Here is an 18,888-nt window from a genome sequence, read left to right as displayed (position 1 = left end):
ATATAGAAACTTTAATTTTAAAAAAAATTCAATAAAATGTCGATTTCAATGAATATTCGTAGAACAATTATAAAAGAGATTAAAAAACAAAATTAGATTATAAAGAGAGGTTTTTTCAAAAATCGAAAAACAAACTACTTATCATTCCTAAAAAAACCATTAAAAGAAAAAAATTATTATGCTTCATTTAAATATTTGTGTGAGTTTTTCTATTTTTAACCATTTCTCTCGAAATATTTTATTATTTTCAAAATAAGTAAATATATCTTTTATTTTATTATATTTATGCAACTAAGCTTTTGATTTTAATTTTTGTGCTTAGGCAAATCTTTTACGGCACAGTAGAAATATTAAATCACCCCTTTGTACATATTAAGTAGGGGTTTTTAGGGCAAAGTATTTACACTATATAAAACAATTTCGAAAATGGAAAAAGCTCATAGACACACCGTGTAAAATACAAAAAATGCCCCGTCAACAATGCACGTAATATATTTGGTAACATGATTTGGTACACGATCGTTTAGGTTTCACTATTGTTTGGTACACGATCGTTTAGATTTGTTTTTTCAATTTTATGGTTTAATTTGGTTATACAATTAATTGGATTACACTATAGTTTAGATTTGGCTACAACATCATTTAAATTTGCCTACCCCAAATCTAAATGATCCCCAAATCTAAGGGTGCGTTTGGGGGAAGGGTTGATTTAGGGAAGGGTTAGTGTTATGATAAAACTAGTGTTATGTTAAACTTAGTTTTATCATAACCCTTGTTTGGGGGAAGGGTTTAGAAATGTAGTTTTATGATAATATGTGTTTGGGGGAAGGGTTAGGTGGGAAGAGTTAATGGAGATTTTATGATAAAATGTGTTTGGGAGAAGGGTTCGGTGGGGAGGATTAATGGAGATTTTATGATAAGATGTGTTTGGGGGAAGAGTTAGGTTGGTAGTTTTATGAGAATTTTATGATAAGATGATTGGGGAAAGGGTTAGGTGGGTAGGTATATGTGGATTTTATGATAAAATTTATTTGGGGAAATTGTTATATGGGTTGGGTTAATAATTTTTTTTATGTGGTATAATATTTTTTAAATTAGATTGTAAATATGATAAAAAAAATTATTGCATACTTTTTTACGAAAGCGTTGAACCCGTCTTATTGCAAATAATTTGTTGTATGTGTATTGCTATTAAATTAGTACAGACAGTTGTCCAATTTAAAATTAATTTATGAACATATTGTGAAAAATTTATTACAATTCATTTTTTAAAAAGACAAAATAATTATTTCGTATTTCTAATCGGCGATAGCGATGTCCTCCTATTTTAAACCTATATAAATAGTCGTTATAACGTTTTGGGGGAAATTGTGACTATTTTCCTTAATTTTAAATAAACATTATAAAGGAAAAAAATAGTTCTTTACAATAGGAAATGCATAAATAGTGAACATTATACAGGAAAAAAAGGTAAGGAAATAATAAGCCACCCAGGTCCATAGAAACATAAACTATCTCGTGATGTCTCATAGGAGGACTCTACAAAATCTCTCCCTCTCATCCTCGGGCATGAGTACGAAACCCCGAAGGTCATCCATACGAGACAGAAGATGCCTTTGCAATAGCGCCCTATCCAAACTCGTAAGTTCTGGCATCTCACGCAATATGCGAAAGAATTCCGTGCGCACATGGTTGTCATTTGCAAGGGTGCGTGCAGGCCACTCCGCAATCTACCTGAGTTGCTCATTTGTTTGGTCGAGCGCTAGAAGTATGGGTTCAACATCAAAGTCTTGCTGACTTCCCCTCTTCCTCTTGGATCCACTCGATCCGGTCCTACCTTCTGAAGCGCGAGAAGGTCGGGATGCACGTACATCGTCCTGCGAGAGGTCAATCCCCTGGCTGTACACGGGAGGAAACTCCTCATTTCCATCCCCCATATCAAATCTGTCATATCCGCCACAGGCTCGTTATACCCCACTTCGGCGAATGTCTCAGCGAACCGACCCATCGTCCTATCGCGACCGAAGACATATGTAAGTTCGTCGTAATACGAGAATGGTTTGTTCAGGAGTCCCTTCGCTGCAAGATGCGACTGCGGAGAAAAAAATATCACGTATGAGTACTGATTGAAAAATTGTTAAGTAAATGTACATTATGAACGTTGTGTGACGTTTATATTATTTTCCTTACCCTAACCCAATTATCAAATAATTATTTCTCCGTAATGATACATTTCTGTTCATCGTTCCACCCAAAGCCACTGCACGCTGGCCCCCGCATTTTGGCGATGGCCTGGAATGTTCACTTCAGTGCCTTAATTCTATAATCAATTACAATTGTTGCTCAGACCTGACATCCAGGTAGTTTCTCCGCCATCATGCGTACCAACTGCGCAAGGTAACCTGGACGGAACGTACCATTATCTGATTTTCATCCCCCCATTGACACCAACTCCATTAAACATTCCACAAGAGTGCCCTCCTCCTCCTTCGTCCAAACATGTCTCGGGGCACGATTTGAGGTTGACATACTAAGAATGACAAATTACAAAAAATACATGGAGTACATTAGTAATTTCACAATTTAATAGTTAAAAACAAAAGACACACGTACATTTCATATGCAACACCCGATATTATTTTTTACAGTACATTTTACACATGATAGAAATTCAACATTACAATCGAAGACTTATAATGTAAAATTGTCTTATCTAAGCGTTATGCAACTGCCAATCATTGAATATCGATTCGCTAGTTCGTCGCGCCACTGAGACCACTCGTTTGTTGTCTCAATGTAGTGAATGTCTTCTGAAGCGGTGGTCGTCGCGTAAATGGAGTCCCCCTCGTCCACGTCGTCAACGTCCCGCAATATGTCATTTCCCTGTTGATCAAATTGTGAAGCAAGGTACATGCTAGTATGGTGCGACACTAGACTTGCAGGGGATAGTACGACTTTCCACGAAGAATGGCCCAACGACCCTTAAGAACACCGAACGTGCGCTCAATGACATTCCTTACCGAGGAGTGCTTCATGTTGAAGTACTCCTTTGGATTTGTTGGCTCATTTGCAACACCACGCCACTCTTGCAAATGGTACCGTTGGCCTCTGTACGGGGCGAGAAACCCCTCCGCGTTTGGATAACCTTCATCGCACAGATAATAATATCCTGTTATTAAATCATTCGTTTAAGCGCTTTGAATAGGTAAGTAGGAAGTGGCGGTGTTTTATTATAAATAAGATATACCTTTTGGCACTAGTAGTCCATTTTCTCGTGAAAGGGCATCATGTAGGATACGCGAGTCTGCTGCGGATCCTTCCCAATCGACGAGGACATAAACGAAATCCCTTTTCGTGTCACACACCCCCAGAACGTTTGTGGCAATCTCCCCCTTACGCGTTCTGAATATAGGCCGATCTCCTACGGGGACGTTGACCTTTATGTACGTCCCATCTAACGCACCAAGGCAATTCTGCAGGTTCAAATAAAGATGCTGAAATAAGTGCGACGTACGTAAAGGTCAAATACAGTGAACTTCTATCATACCCACCTCCAAACACTTCCGATGTTGATCATTGCAGTTATTTGTTACCGGAACAGGTCTCTTTATCAACTCCTCGTACAGTCGAAACAGCCAATAATACGATATTAAAATGTTGAGATACTGTCTCACCGGACCGTACAAATTCCCGTTAGATGACGCGGTTCTTCATTTCATGAGCAAGGACGTGCAAGAACATTGCTACCATTTCCTCAACATCGACAATCTCAGTCGACGAAAGACCAGCCACATTTCTAAGTAAATGACATAGAATTGCGAATGTTCGCCTGTCCATCCGCGTGCTCTACCGACATACAAGATCTGACTCGTGTATCATGCGAAAGTACGCAAGCTCCCTAATTCTATGACGTGTATCAGACGGTGTATGTGGGAGACGTTTATTGTTGTTCATTAATAGCTCCAACGTTAGTAACATCTGATGTTGGGCTAGCGTTAATGCAGTTAGGACTCCAATAAGTGTTTGTTGATCCATTACAATGTATGTAAAGTTTCCTAAAAAAACATGTACTAAGTGAATTAGTACAATATCAATATATAGTGTGAAAAGATCCCTAAACTTAGTAATACCCCTATTTACTAAAACGATAAATATAGAACAAAGAACTTGTTTTAAACATTATTTCAAACAACGGGTTGCAGTAAAAATAGTATGTGAGATACGTACGTACTCGTGATGATAGTATTTAAAAAAAGCCAAATTTGACCATACGTATGTGTCATAGTGCATACAAATTTCAAGTAATTAAACACATATTTTCCAAGTTGATGAAATGTGTATTCCATTAATTTAATTTAATTACTATCAAAATTTATGATGATATTGAAAAAACAGTATTAGTAAAAAGTTGTTGATATGCAAATTTATGATCATATTTCAATTAATTAAACACTTGTTTTCAAAATCAATAAAGTTAATGAAATTATTTCTATTACTTAGAATGATTGGTAATAAGGTTAGAACTTTGTACTTGTAAAAAACATTGTTAAGTAGTTGTACTTATTAGGTAGTAGAAAAGTTTTTATATTTTTTAAATTAGGAATTGTTGTTAATTAATTGGATAGTTAATACAAATTGTTGTTAATATTTAATTGGATAATTAATTGAAATTTTCTTAAATAGAAATTGTTTTTACTATATAAAAAAAAAGGAAGATAGTTAAAAAAGAGAAAGTCAATAACTATAAACCGATTATACAGCAAACAATATTTAACAAAATTTAAGAAAATGTTCTATATACACATTATAAACGGAACAATATTTAACAAAATGTTCATAATAAAATTATACAAAACCCAAAAAAAAGTAAATAAGAAAAAAATACTGAAGAGTATACAAAACCTACAAACGTCCATTACAATAGTACCTCTTCGAAGAGTATACTCGTGAATCGCGACGTCCTACATAAGACAAAAAACATGGAAAATATTTGTACATAAGACACGATATAAAAGGTAAAAAAATAAAATAATATTACATATACATACCTTATATGACGACAAATCTTACCCGAAATCAACATTGAATGGGGAAATCGATTAATAATGAACATCCAAATGATAACAAAAAGAAGTTTTTTTAAAAAAATTTGTAGCCTCAGAGTTTTGAAACCATTCAAAATAATGAATGGAATTCCATCATAGTGGACACATAAAAAATAAAGAAGTAAACATGAAAAGATAACAGACAAAGAAGGAGAGAAACATATAACAAAAGGAGGACAGAAACATATAGTAAAAGGAGGACACAAACATAGCAAAAAGAGGACACAAACATATAGCAAAAGGAGAACAGAAACGTATAGCAAAAGGAGGACAAAAACGTATAGCAAAAGGAGGATGGAAACGTATAGCAAAAGGAGGACACAAACGTATAGCAAAAGGAGGACAGAAATGTATAGCAAAAGGAGGAGACAAACATATAGCAAAAGGAGGACAAAAACATATAACAAAAAGAGAACATAAACATATAACAAAAGGAGGACAGAAACATATAACAAAAGGAGGATAAAAACATATAACAAAAGGAGAACAGAAACATATAGGAAAACCAAATTTGAAACATATATGGTAACTTAAATGAAGAATCAGCAAAAAAATGAAGAATTAGCAAAAAAATAAGGCAGAGTAAATGAACAGAATCAGAAAAAAGAAAAAGATAACTTATAAAAGAGAAGATACAAACAGAGAGAAGATACAAAGAGAGACAACAATACAGTGAATGAAAAAAGGAAACGTACTTATATATAGGGGAAAGATGGGGCAAGTTGGGAGGGCTTTAATGGAGGCAAATCAAAAAATAAATAGGAAAGTAATAGACTGCAAGCTATCCATCAATAAAAGACTGGAAATCTCTGCTAGAAATGACATAAAGCATAGAAAAGTCCAAAGAGTCAAAGTCTATGTACTGAAAGCTATACCAAAACCATATAGTATAAACAGATGGAAGATACAACATTGGAAGCTATACAGAAAGCGTACAATGTAAACAGATGGAAGAGACAATAGTATGCAGCCAGATAATTTTGAACCCAAAGGATGGAATAAACAATACTATGGAAGAAAAGTGTGTAAAGAACTTCAAACAAAATTTGTGAATACGAAATGAGGCAAGACTAATGGTATGAAAACAATACAGTATGAAAATAATACAGCAATGTAAACCAATGTAAAAGGTAAGCAAATGTTATCAAAACAATGTACAATGTAAAGCAAGAAGATAGAATCGAAGGCCAAAAGAAGGTACAACAATGTAAAGCTAAAGCAATAAGACAGAATGGAAGGCCGCAAAAGCATGGATAACCAGTTTACATACATATATGGAAAACACCAGTGCTAAATTGTTTCAATCAACCAAGAACAGAATGCAAACAAATACATAAATTCCAAAAGAAATTAGTTTGAATTGAAAATGGGAAATCATCATCGGCTAAAAAAAATTGGATTCAAAAGACTCCAATACCTCCCTACCAAGCTCCATCGGCATCCAATGGCAGATAATAGTGTGAAGTTTCTGTCTTATCAGTGAAGGGAATGACCAAATCGCAAGCGAAACACCCAGCTGCAATAATGGAACCGCGAGCGGCAAGGAGTAAATTAGGGTCACCTTCAACAAAATGACTTTGGAGGCAAAACCCTTGATTCCAAAAGGAAATCGTGTTTGGAGCCAACGACGTTGAACGGTCGGCTTCAACAAACACGAAAAACCTTTCGAGAGTGAGAGAGACGGATGAGAGAGATGCAGATAGAGATTCGGCATCACGAAATCGGGTTTCATCGCGAAAACGCAACAGACGAATGAAGGAAGAAAATATCAACAAAATGCGGGTTAGGATCCATTGATTTTGCATGCAGATGGATTGAGGGAGAACATAAAACGATAGAAGGAGAAGCCGATTTCATTACAGAGAACACAGAACGAAAGAATAAAAACTCCGAATCGATTTAATGAGGGAGAAGATGAAACGAAAGAAGGAGAACTCGATTCCTTGAGGAAGAACACAGAACGAACAGAAAAAACAAATGGATTTTGGATGAAGACGAATGGAGGGGAAAATTTAACACGGGTTCAACACGAAAATGGAAAAGATCTATCGTCGGATTGAGGGGAACGCCGAAACCGGATTAACGAAAATGGGGAAGACAAAATCGTCGAATGTTTGCGGGAGACGAAATCAGGTTAAGGAAACCCTGTTTCCTTAACCTCCGGCCCAAACGGGGTTAGGGTTGGGCTAACCTAAGCCCACAGTCCCAACCCTAACCCCAAACGGGCCCTAAATGATTTTTTTTTCAAAATTTGGTAGATGATTTTTTAGATTTTGCTACACAATCGTTTAGATTTAGCTAGGCCAAATCTAAACGATTTTTTTTTTCAAAATTTAATATAAACGATTTTTTTTCAATATTCTTTATATGCAAGCTTTTAGTTTTGATTACCATAATTAAAATGTTTAACCAATTTTTCAAGATTCTTCGTACATCATCCTTTAGATTTGGTTACCTAATCTAAACAACGAAAAAAACAAAAGAACAAAGACGATACGATGCATGCAGTGAATGAAAAAAAATGAAAAAGAAGAAAGAAGAAGACATGCACACACCTAAAAAGAGAGAAAAACAAGAAAGACGATATAAAGAAATAGATTTGGTTACTCAAATCTAAAAGAAAGAAAAAAGAAAGACGGAAGAAATGGAAAAAATCGCAGAGAGGAAAAAAAATGATAGAAAGACAAATCTGAAATATTTAAAAAATGACTAATTTTATAGACTTTGTTACATACAGTAAATATGTTATATTTAAGAAAGTTTCCTATCAAATATACTGAAACATAATATCAAGAAGCCGAATAATACTATAGTTTTATATATTATCCTTTTTCTAATGTGTATGTTAGTGTTATTTTTACAATAAAAGTAATATTTTTTCTCAATAATTAAAGAAGTCACGTCAGAAGTCAGATTATCGCGTTTGAAAAAAGAAATAAAAGATAAAAATAAAAGAAATAAAAGATAAAAATAAAAAAAATAAAAAGTCAGACTATTGAAAATTAGAGAGATTCTGTCCTTCCAAGAATATAAAATTAAATTGAAGGATAAGAATTGCTGAAAACGACCCGCCAAACCAAAATCCCGTTCGCATCAGATTTGACTTGCAAGCGAAGGGGCCATGGTCTTGGCGCTGCCGTGCTTCTGCCCATTCAACCAATTTTAATGGCTTCTCTCTTCAACCCAAACCCACCTCTTGTTTCCTTCTCCTCAATCAGACCTTCCTCTTTCAATCCATCAAAAGTGGTGTCCAATTTCAACCAAACAAGCATTATCACCAACAATACTGACGTTATTGCCTATACCAAACTCTTCTCCTCTTCTCTTTCAATGGCTACTGGTCGCAGCTCTGCTGGTGTTGATAACACCTCTAGGAAGCTTCCTGTTCTGCTCTTTGACATCATGGATACCCTCGTTCGTGATCCTTTCTATGATGACGTTCCCGCTTTTTTCAGGTGCTTTGTCTTTACTTTTTTCTTTTTTAGTGGGAATTACTTTGTTGGAAAATATGGTATCAGGATGAATAGCAAAATTGAGAGTAGTATCAAACTTAGTTGGAAGTTATACGGGTGTCAATGGTTTGCTTGTGTAACTCTGGCTACTGTGTATTAAACATTTTACCAATTAAACTCGGTTAACATATCGATATAACTTTTACAAGCTAAGAATTTGGGATCCAAGCATAGGTTGCTCAACCAAATTTAATTTCTTTAATCTGAGTATTGTAACACTTACTCAAAGGTCACATTTTTCAATCTTCAGGTGAGCTTAATAAGAAACAATATTGATGTCTCTAACGGTGGTTATAACAATTATGAGGTCCTTTGAATTTTCCTATATGGGATTCTCAACATGCCCCTCAAGATGGTGCTTCCTTAGGTTTACCACTCTTGGATCTGATCTAAACTTTTGTTTTTGGATTGAATAACCATTTGAGAGGCTTTGATACCATATTAACGAACACAAGGTTTCATCTCAAAGTCAATTAGAAATATGAGGAATAGCCTATTTATCTTATAAAAATTGTGAGGTCCCTTGATTTTTCTAATGTGGGATCATCAACAAAGTTTGGGACTTGGAGTGGGTGTGTTCAATATATATTATATAGACATTCAAACTTTGAAATCAAACTTCATTTGTCCACTTGTTAAAATTGTGAGTCAAACATCCTCCGGTAGTATTCTTGTCTTGTGTTATAAGGTGGCGTGAATGGAAATAACTTTCGTTGTCCTTTTCTGAAGTGTTTATTCTCTTCTACTTTGTGACTCTCATGGTTACAACCTGTTTCTCTAGTTTAGCTTTAGCTTTCAGAAGAGAAGAAAACTTGACCACACTATGCGGTCCTACTTGCTTTCTGCAAAGGGGGATTGCTTGTTTTCTTTTAACTTCTCTTTTATGTTTCATTTGTTTGAATTTTAGCATCTATGTCCTTGTTGGCCTTATGAGGAAATGTAGTTTTTCTCAACTTCAAGTAGATGGAAGGGTGAAGAGGCAACTGGATACCCTGTCTAACTTCTTGAACAAAGGTCTCCCTGCAATGTTTCAAAGTAGGCCAAAATCCCACCTCAAATCATAAAGTTGTTGGTTGCTTCATGAGATGAGATGTCAATTCAATGCCAATGAATATATAACTTCATTTTTATAGGTTTAAAAAAATATGAAAAACTGCCAGCAGATATATCAATCCCTTGGGGCTCCTATTTATTTTCTGAGTAAACTTATAGTTATTGTTTTACATGAATAGATAAAAAAAACAGAAATAAAAAATGAACCGTGTAAAAAAAGTGAGTTGTAGTTTCTACTACTATCTGACTTCTTTATTTTTTTAGAAAATTAGTGTTTAATTTTGATAAGTTAATTGCATCGGAATTCACTGCTCAGAATGCCCATGGAGGAACTACTTGAACTCAAAGATCCAACTGTATGGATAGAATTTGAGAAGGGTTTGATTGATGAGGTATGTCTATCTTTTTATTAGCCTATGTTCCCAAGATTTGGCTAATTTACCATTTTATGGGTGATATAAGAACCTTCAAGTTATACATATACTAGATAATGTGAATAAAAAGAGAAGTTGGAAAGAGAAAAAATAAATTTGAAGGGAAGGGAAATGTAGAATATACCATAAGAATTTGAAATCTTACTCCTAACTGTAAATCCCCATTTACTGTTCAACTTTATTAGTCCTGTGCTGTCCGCTAAAAGAAAATTTTTCTGAGACTATTTTACAGATGCAAGACTATTTATTGAAGTGATAAGTTTATTTATTTAATGGAGCTTTATTATTTGATCTAGCAAGGGGACTTGGAGTTAGGCATGTTAATTGAACGAACTCTAAAGCCCTGAAGACTTGATCTATTAATTTTTTAGAATTCTTTGAGTCTCAATTGATTTCCTTAACAATGAGCTGGCCCGATTCTGGTGGAGATGTGAACCTTTATTGAGTGAGAGAACCTGACCACTTGTTGTAAAAGGGGCAAGACAATTTCTAGAAATCCTAATTACTTTAGCCCAAAGTGACTAAAGATAGGGACTCTTTTCAGCTAGGTTCCAAAAACCTGCACCTGGAGGGGACTGTCATTGTCAGTTTTTCATACTTTCATAAGCACTCACCTTCTAAGGAGTGGCGTTCCACATTTCCATTTCATTATGATTACAATAGTCGAAATTCCTTGAACGTTTCTTTGTTTCTTATCAAATGTGTATATATAATTTAGATTGCCAATGGGGTGCCTTCTCTTCCCTTTCATTCTTTTCCATTGCTTGTTTATTAAACATGAAATAACATTAGCGCTCTTTAATGTTCACTTAGTTGATTGGTTGAGAAAATGAAGGGGGCATATTTATAAGAAATAAAGTGCAATACTTTTTCCTTAAAAGCACATATTCTTCTTTTATAACATTTTATTTCATAGTGCTTAATGTCTGACTTATTTTTCTATAAATTGTTGTTTTCTTCAAGGCAGAACTGGAAAAGAGATTCTTTAAAGATGAACGACCGATAGATTTTGAAGGTTTGCCCATTTTCTCCCTATTTTTTCATTCTAATTTCCGATTTTATTTAATTCTTAGGCTTTAATCCAATATCAAATCCTTTTGAAGGTCAAACTCTAAAATTTCTCTTCACTTCATAGCGTAACATACTGAAAAAAGATTGCACTATCTTCCACCTTTTTTTTTTTTCAAACAAGAAACAACTCCTCAATGATGTTAGAAAAGGAATAAAGGATTAAAGCACCGTTTCACTCATTATAGCTTATCTTTTCTTGTTAGCAAGTGGCACTTCCTTATGTTGTATTTGGGGTTCTCCCCAGATTTCATTTATCGCAATGAAATGTCTCTTACCTAAGAAAAGAGAACAAAGGATTAAAAAATGCATACTCCAAAAGGAGAGAAAAAGATAAGATACGAACAGAAAATACAACCACATGTAGTTATCATGTACAACTGACATGCCTCCTTCAAAATACTGGAAAACAAATCGATTGCTTAACTCATTAATTTTGGGTTTTATGCTTCTATTTTGGTACTATTATGTACTTTTAAAACACATTGGCTGACCAGTGCTGATGATAATAAATTTACTTTTACCAGTATTACATTTCTCCAGATGCTGTTGATCTAGGAAGATTACCAGTTCAGCAATTCCAAGTATTGAAATTAGTTTTCTTCCTCTGCTTATGACATTTTATTTTTTCTGAATTTTGGCCAATGGAACTATGTGCTCTTCCCTCTTTTTGGTTCGTATTAACTTTCTTTATCCATCATTCCAGGCCTCAAAAGCTGTATGATAAGCGGTTACTCTTTCCTAGAAGGCATTGAAGAATTGCTAATTGCTCTTAAAGAGGAAAACTATGAAATGCATGCCTTCACAAACTACCCTATTTGGTTCGTGGGAAAAAAATTATACCATGTTATTTCATCTGATTAACTGCCCCATCAACTTCTGTTATTTGATTTGGCAGGTATGAAATGATCGAGGAGAAGTTGAAAATCTCGAAATATCTATCATGGACATTCTGCTCTTGTAAAAACGGTAATCTCGAAATATTACCTTGAGTTTTCATCATTACCCTTCTGCTATATTGCATATCATCTTTATTTTCTCTATTTTGATTGTGCACGTAATGGGTGTATGGATGTTTTATCTGGTGAGATGAGAAGGTCGATACTTCTAAATCTGAGGTTCATATAATTTCAGGTTAAACCTGATTAGCTTATCAACATAGGCTATTATACCTACTCATAACATTGGCTGGTTTACCAAATTACACGTTGGATTTCCTATTTGCAGTCCTATTTTTCAAAGTTGTCAAAATCACCTTGGCTCCGTGGTATTGGCATCATATTCTTCTCTAAAGGCCGGAGGTTCAATTCTTCATCTCCGTAGTTGTACTAAAAAAAGTCTATTTTCAAAATTTTAGTCGGTAAAAGTTCCTAGTTGATACTTGATAGGAACAACAACAATGTTTTTATTTTTATAAAGACATTAACTTCTCAAATTAAAATATTTACCAATGTTAAAACTCTACTTTAGGTGTAAATCTAACCACGGGTGAATTTAGCATAGACCCAGAGCCTCCCTCAACTTTATGCTCTTTATATTACATTTATATAAAAAACTGAATTAATATCAAGTTCAGAAGTTAGCCTAGTGGATAAAATGTCCCTCAACCTCCTCTAAACCTAGGTTCAAGCCTTACTAGTTACATTTTTTTCCACATTATTTTTACTAGTCTATATAAAGCCCATCAATAAAATTTCTGGATCCACCACTGAATCTAACTCCCAAACCAACAAATTCAAATACAACTCATAAACATATGATACGAGCAAAATTGTAAGGAAGCTTCTCAACAAAAGAATTTTTTAAACGGAGTCAAGCCTCTTTATTAATAATAAATGAGACTGATGCTTGAAGTACAAAAGTAATATACTAAAAGCAAAATATGAAAAAGACAAAGTTATCCAAACAAAGATGAACCTGGCAAAACAAAAGGGAAAATGACCAAATGATCACAAAGAAGAAACAACGAAAGAACCAAAGCAACAGAGAGTTAAGACATTAGTAAAGAGCATAATACAAAGAAAATATAAACACTTTGATGAAAAGCGCCCCAGATTGAAATTTTGAATTCCACATGTTTCAATTTGAAAGGAGAAGGGAAAACCAAGAAGAGGCAATCGGTTGCTTCAAAACTATCTAACCCAAATAATTTTTTTTTCAAAGATCATTGCCGTCCACTAAAAATCATGATGACGAAGACAAAACATCCAAAATGCTAAAACTTTTAAGCTAACAACATTAATTAGAAAAAATTTCTCTTTCTTGAATATGAGGGAACTAGTTCTAATTTAAGGGTTCCAGAGACTTGAATCCCAACACTTTATCTGCAGCCTTGAAAGCTTACAAAGCACTCAATTATTGGATCAAAGGTGGCTGAAATCAGATCTCAAATGAAAACTAATTTGCATTTTCTACTATCTGACTTTAAATGGGCTGGAATTTTGCAATGCTTAGGTTGAGAGGGGTTTCCAGAGGTCTGGTTTCCATCATTCAAATCTTCATTCTGAAACAAGTCGTTTAGATCGGTAAGGGGTCCTTCAAAGAAAGTTCCTCTAACTCATTTAGCTTCTCACACTAAAAGGAGAGTCAAGAAGAAATGTGAGTCAAAATCTGAAATCACATTTCTAACCTTTCTTTTTAGATGGAGGGCCTGGAGACTGGCAAGGGAAGCTTCTCAACAATTTTACTTTTGAGGAAGGTAGGGAAAAAATAGATCTCTGAGGGGCTGATCTGGTTGAAAGAAAAGGAGCTTGGATTTGTGTACAATTAACCTCCAAAGAGTCGGGTTTTTGATCTAAAATCAAACGTGCTTTGGAGGAACTTTTTTTTGAATTTAGGATACGTGTCCTAATTGAAATTGATGAAGTTTGGCCTTGAGAGTGTCTTTTACCATTAAAAAATGAGAATTTTGAGGAATTTGAGATGACAACATCTTTCTCCTAACAACAGTCTTTTTTAAGAGATCCTTCGGTCTCCTTCTAACAAAATGCTTGGGAAACGTCTTCAAGGGAAGCAGGGGTTTCTTTGATTTTTTATGCTTTTTGGAAGTACCTCTTGGACCGGAACTAGCCAAAGACACTTGAGATGAAGAAGGTAAATACGCAGATGAAGAGGAGAGGCTTGAGGCTTTTAGTAGGAGCTGCAATGGGCACTGACTCAGCCTTTGTAGAAGGGGCAACCGGTGCTGAAGACACAGGAGAGAGGAACCTTCTAACAGCGGAATTTGGGGCAGCAGAATTTTGGCAATTAGCCGATAGGAATAAATCTGAGTAGTTACACTGAAAGACTCTTGGATTCTTGATGGGCAATAAAGAGGTAGTAGCCAAAGAATTCTCTTTCCTCTTTAGATGCACCCCTTCGACCTTGGCTTCAGTGTTCCCCCCAAAAATGGAAAGGTTGTAGCATAAACTGGGTGTCTTAGTGGGCCTTACAGTTGTATGGGCATTGATTATGCCTTTTGGAGGGAAGGAGTTAATGCTTGACTTCCCCAATGGCTTGATTTCCTTAGTAGTGTCAGGTGGCTGTACCAAAGAATCTAACCCTTCTTTAGGATTGCAAAGCATTGACTGGCTTTCCCCAATTAAGAAAATTGAGGAGCCCAAGACAGCTTTCTCTCTATTCTTTAATTGCATCTTTTCAGATTCCAGCTGTGAATTCACAATAACTTTTGAGTTTACCTTCTCTGGCTCCAGTGGAGCAAATTCAGGCTTGTGAAGTTTCAACTGGTTGAATTTTTCTGACTGGATAAAAGGATTTCTGGTGTATTGTGCACGCATCCTCTCTGGTAGGAGAAACTCAAACCAATCATTTAATGAACATCGCCGAAGTTCAAAAAAATATTTCCTCTTTTCTCATCATTGATTTCAAGTGTTACTGGAATGAACCTACACAAATTCTCTTTAACTTGAATATTAGCTTCTCATACATTAACAAAATTTCCATGGATATGTCTAATAAGCCCCCTAAGTAGGCCCCAATAGTTTCAAAGGTTTGAATATTCCAGGAGTCTAGAGGTAGATTCTTAATCGAGATCAATGCACCATATCCTCTTGCATACAAAGGTTTGCTATGAATTAACTTGTCCCATTTTTCTAATTTTAAGTGGAAGGCACCAATATTCTGCCATTTCCCAGGTTGCTTTACCACTTCATCCAAAGATCATTGATCAATATCAATTAGAGCATTCTCTGCAAACAACGGATTGATGGTGACCCCCAATTGGAAGGCAGTTTGTAGACTTCTTTAATATTGACCCAGCTATTGAACTCAAAAAGACGTGTGACCACCCAAAGGTTGTTGAAATCTGTTTGGAAGACCTTTGGATTCTTGATAACCTACTGTTGGTGATTGCTCTATTTTTCCATGTCCAAAAAAGGGGAGATCTTATTCTACTTAAATTTGTCCGCATAACTAACCTTTGTCTTATCTTGTGGATGGCCAAAGGCTTCAGAGTGACTGCTTTTCAGCTTGATCTGTGCTGACAACCATGCTGAATAATCATGCTTGGATTTGAAGCTTTCCAACATTTTTTGAAAGTTCGCCATCCCTTTTCTTCTTTGCCTGATAGAATATGTATGAATGATCTTCCTCCTGTTCTAGGCCATAAGTTGCGTCTTAAATGCCCACCCTTTCTCTACTTTGAACTTTGAGGCTTCAGCTATGCTATTTTACCTTTTCTTCTTGTAAAAGTACTGCTTTTCTGATTGTTGACATAGATCTTCAATAGCCTCTTGGAACCAGCAGAGTTGGGAGCTAGATAAAGGTAGTGTTTTTTTTTTTTTTTGCTTCCTCATCTTCAACTTGGAATAACTCATTCCCGAACCAAATACTGTAGGGAGAGTCCAGAATTCTGCATCTTTCCACCTCCATTTCTAACTTACTTGCCGGAAAACTGAAAACTAAGAGAGTCGCAAGGGGAAGAGGACGGGGGAGAGGGAGGAGAGATAACAGAGAACTTACCTTTTGTGCTGCCCCTATTAATTTCATTGCTATTGGTATTTGGTAATTCATAAACAAGAGAATTTTAAATGACGAGTAATTGTAGAAGTTTTCAGGTGTAATTTACAAAGAAGCCACATTTAGCTTAATAAGATCAAAATATTTGTTTCAAAAGAGCCTGTTTTCCATATGTTTCAGGAAAGAGGAAGCCGGATCCTGAGTTCTACTTGGAAGCCTTGAGACATCTCAAAGTTGAACCAGCTAACTGTATTTTCGTTGATGACAGGTTCGACTTATTGAATTGTAATTGAAATCAAATATGATTGGAAAACTTTAGACATTTTACCAATTTTTTATTATTATATCGATATCAAGTAATATATCGGAAATCTATCCCACGTACGTATGGTCACTTTCCTGTTCTGTTGTTGGATGTTGACAAAGTGGGGTAGGTCTTTTCCATGCAAGAAACGAAAAACTATAGGCTGTGGAATTTTGTTGTTTAGGCAGCAGAACATCAGAGAAATCGATTGAATGGAGTTGCCTGAGGAGATGAATGTTATATGCATTAGACTATTAGCCAACTAAATGGACTTGAAAACTAGGTTTTTAAACTTTTGATTGTTTATCTGAAATTTGGATCTTCAGAGGATAGATAGGCACATGTAGGCTTCTTGTTCAAGTAGGAAGATTTCAATTGATTCATTCAATTCGATAAGATCTTAAGATTAGAGATTTACTATGATACAAATTACTTTTTATTCTATGGCACATAGCAAAGTAACTGCTTTAGCGTACTCTTCCTAATATAAATTTCTTTATTGCGTCGAAGTTTCCTTCTTGCATAGAAGAATGCCTGTTGCCAGGATTTAGTCACTTATAAATTGCCCTGCTTGAGGAATGTTTTCATGAAAATGAAGAAGCAATTGAATAACATCCCATCAAGTCGTTGGATTGAGTAAAAAAGGGATATAAGAACTTCATCTCTTTCTTCTGTGCTTTATAGGAAAAAAAAAAGGTTATAAAATTACCCATAGCTAGATTTCCTTAGTTTTTTAAAACTGTTTTTACTAAACAAATTGAAATCTTAATCCAATTGTAAAAGCCAAAGCAAAAATTTGAACCTTTTTTTTCTTTCTTTTAACTGTCAAAGTTTGGTTAGGATTTTAAAACCTTTTATTAAATCATACTAGCAACAAAGAAAAAGATTAGTAAATAAGCATGAATTCTTAACCTTTATGAAATGGTCACCCACTCTTTCCATTTACAAGTTTACTTGCAGAAAGAAGAATGTAGAAGCTGCAAAAGAAGTTGGCATCAATGGCCTCCATTTCAAAAATGCAGATTTACTATTAAAGGATCTCTGTCTTCTAGGACTTGATATTTCACCTGATACAAGCTCGCCTTAAATCAACATCTATATATATCTGCAGAACATGTTCGGCAAGGTTCATTTCCTTTTTCCATTTTTTAAATGAATAAAACTCATATTTCTTTTAATTCCATTGATCTTCATGTTAAGTTGGAATGCTGTTCTTGATATTGTTCCAGCTGGGGATTCTTTTTACTGTTGAAGATTAAAAAATAAAAAATAAAAAATAAAACATTAATCTGTAATCTATTCAAATTATGAGCAGACTTAGCAGGGACTATACCAATTAGGTTTGATAGGACATAATTAATGTGGAAGCAATGTCAACATTATCTTTTCAGAATATTACCGTACTCTTTTGATGATTTTTATAGTTACACTGGCTGAAAATATTGCTTTACTTGGTGTTTTGTTTGGAAAGGGAAATTGAAAACTTTGGTCCGAACTTTAAAATGAAGGTTGGGTATCTGTTTAAGTATCTATGATTTGAGGTTTGGCTAATTTTTCACTTTATTTTATTTTATTTGTCAGATAATTTTATGTTTATTAACTCAGTTTAAATTAATTTGATTGAGATGGGTTTAATTTTGGGGAAGAAAAGCTACATTTTTATATTTGGCTAGGTTTTAGAATCATCTTGAAATTAAACAATATTTAACAATGCTACTAGGCAATTTTGATGAGACAATTTGCCTATCCCAAAAAAATCTTAACCACATGCATTCAAATATAGGTGTCAATCCCTCAATGAATATAAATTGGATAAAACTATAGGAACTTAGAAAATTTAGAACAAACAAGGATTCGAATAGTTGTAAATATAATCATTAGATTCAATATTTTAAAAAAATTACAAATATAGCAAAATCTATTAAAGTCTATTAATGTTAAGAGTTTATCGAGATAGAAGCTTTGCTCTATTTAGAATGTTCGGAAAATATTGTTATATACTTAACTATTATTGTCAAAATTGCTAATCATTGCAATTATCTTTCTATGATTCTCACAAAATTGGCAACCAAACCTCTTCTGCCTTCAAAATTGTTGTTACCTTAGTCGATCATGATTTATATACACTGAAATGTAATTGTTCATTCCCAAATACAAAGTAGTGGCCAAAAGTGGAAATGGGAAAATGACATAACAACAGAGGAAAGTCGAACGATAGGACTTTACCTTGATCTAAAGTGGAAGGAAACTCAATTTTATAGAGTTGATATACGTTATCCTAAAAACTCCTAACTCTAAGCAATGGCAAGCAATGTTGTACTACTCCAACGTCCTGGGACTGTCATGGTCAATGTTGCAATGCTACTTTGAGGAACTGTTGGATTATTGATCTGATTATGGGATTAGGGTACCAAATGCTCCCGTTTAACTCATGCTCGGGAACGAGCATGATTTAA

General features: G+C 34.7%; 1 protein-coding gene across 3 annotated transcripts; it reads left to right on the top strand.

Moving 5' to 3' along the window:
• The first annotated feature begins 8,094 nt into the window (after positions 1-8,094).
• Positions 8,095-17,827, top strand: LOC103485900 (flavin mononucleotide hydrolase 1, chloroplatic-like). Of its 3 annotated transcripts, none has more exons than XM_008443657.3 (7): positions 8,095-8,560; positions 9,987-10,062; positions 11,068-11,119; positions 11,879-11,993; positions 12,071-12,141; positions 16,309-16,396; positions 17,393-17,827. In XM_008443657.3, exons 1-7 carry the CDS (start codon positions 8,271-8,273, stop codon positions 17,517-17,519), a joined length of 819 nt encoding a protein of 272 aa, XP_008441879.1. In that variant the 5' UTR covers positions 8,095-8,270; the 3' UTR covers positions 17,520-17,827. The 3 variants fall into 3 exon arrangements, with proteins under 3 accessions (XP_008441879.1, XP_008441881.1, XP_008441880.1); XM_008443659.3 differs by lacking the exon at positions 17,393-17,827 and adding an exon at positions 12,400-12,473 and having other exon boundaries at positions 8,126-8,560; XM_008443658.3 differs by having other exon boundaries at positions 8,132-8,560; positions 17,382-17,827.
• The last annotated feature ends 1,061 nt before the right edge of the window (positions 17,828-18,888 follow it).

This window comes from Cucumis melo, chromosome 5 (genome assembly GCF_025177605.1).
Source record: "Cucumis melo cultivar AY chromosome 5, USDA_Cmelo_AY_1.0, whole genome shotgun sequence".
Lineage (NCBI taxonomy): Eukaryota > Viridiplantae > Streptophyta > Magnoliopsida > Cucurbitales > Cucurbitaceae > Cucumis > Cucumis melo.
This window is presented reverse-complemented; position numbering and strand designations above follow the sequence as displayed.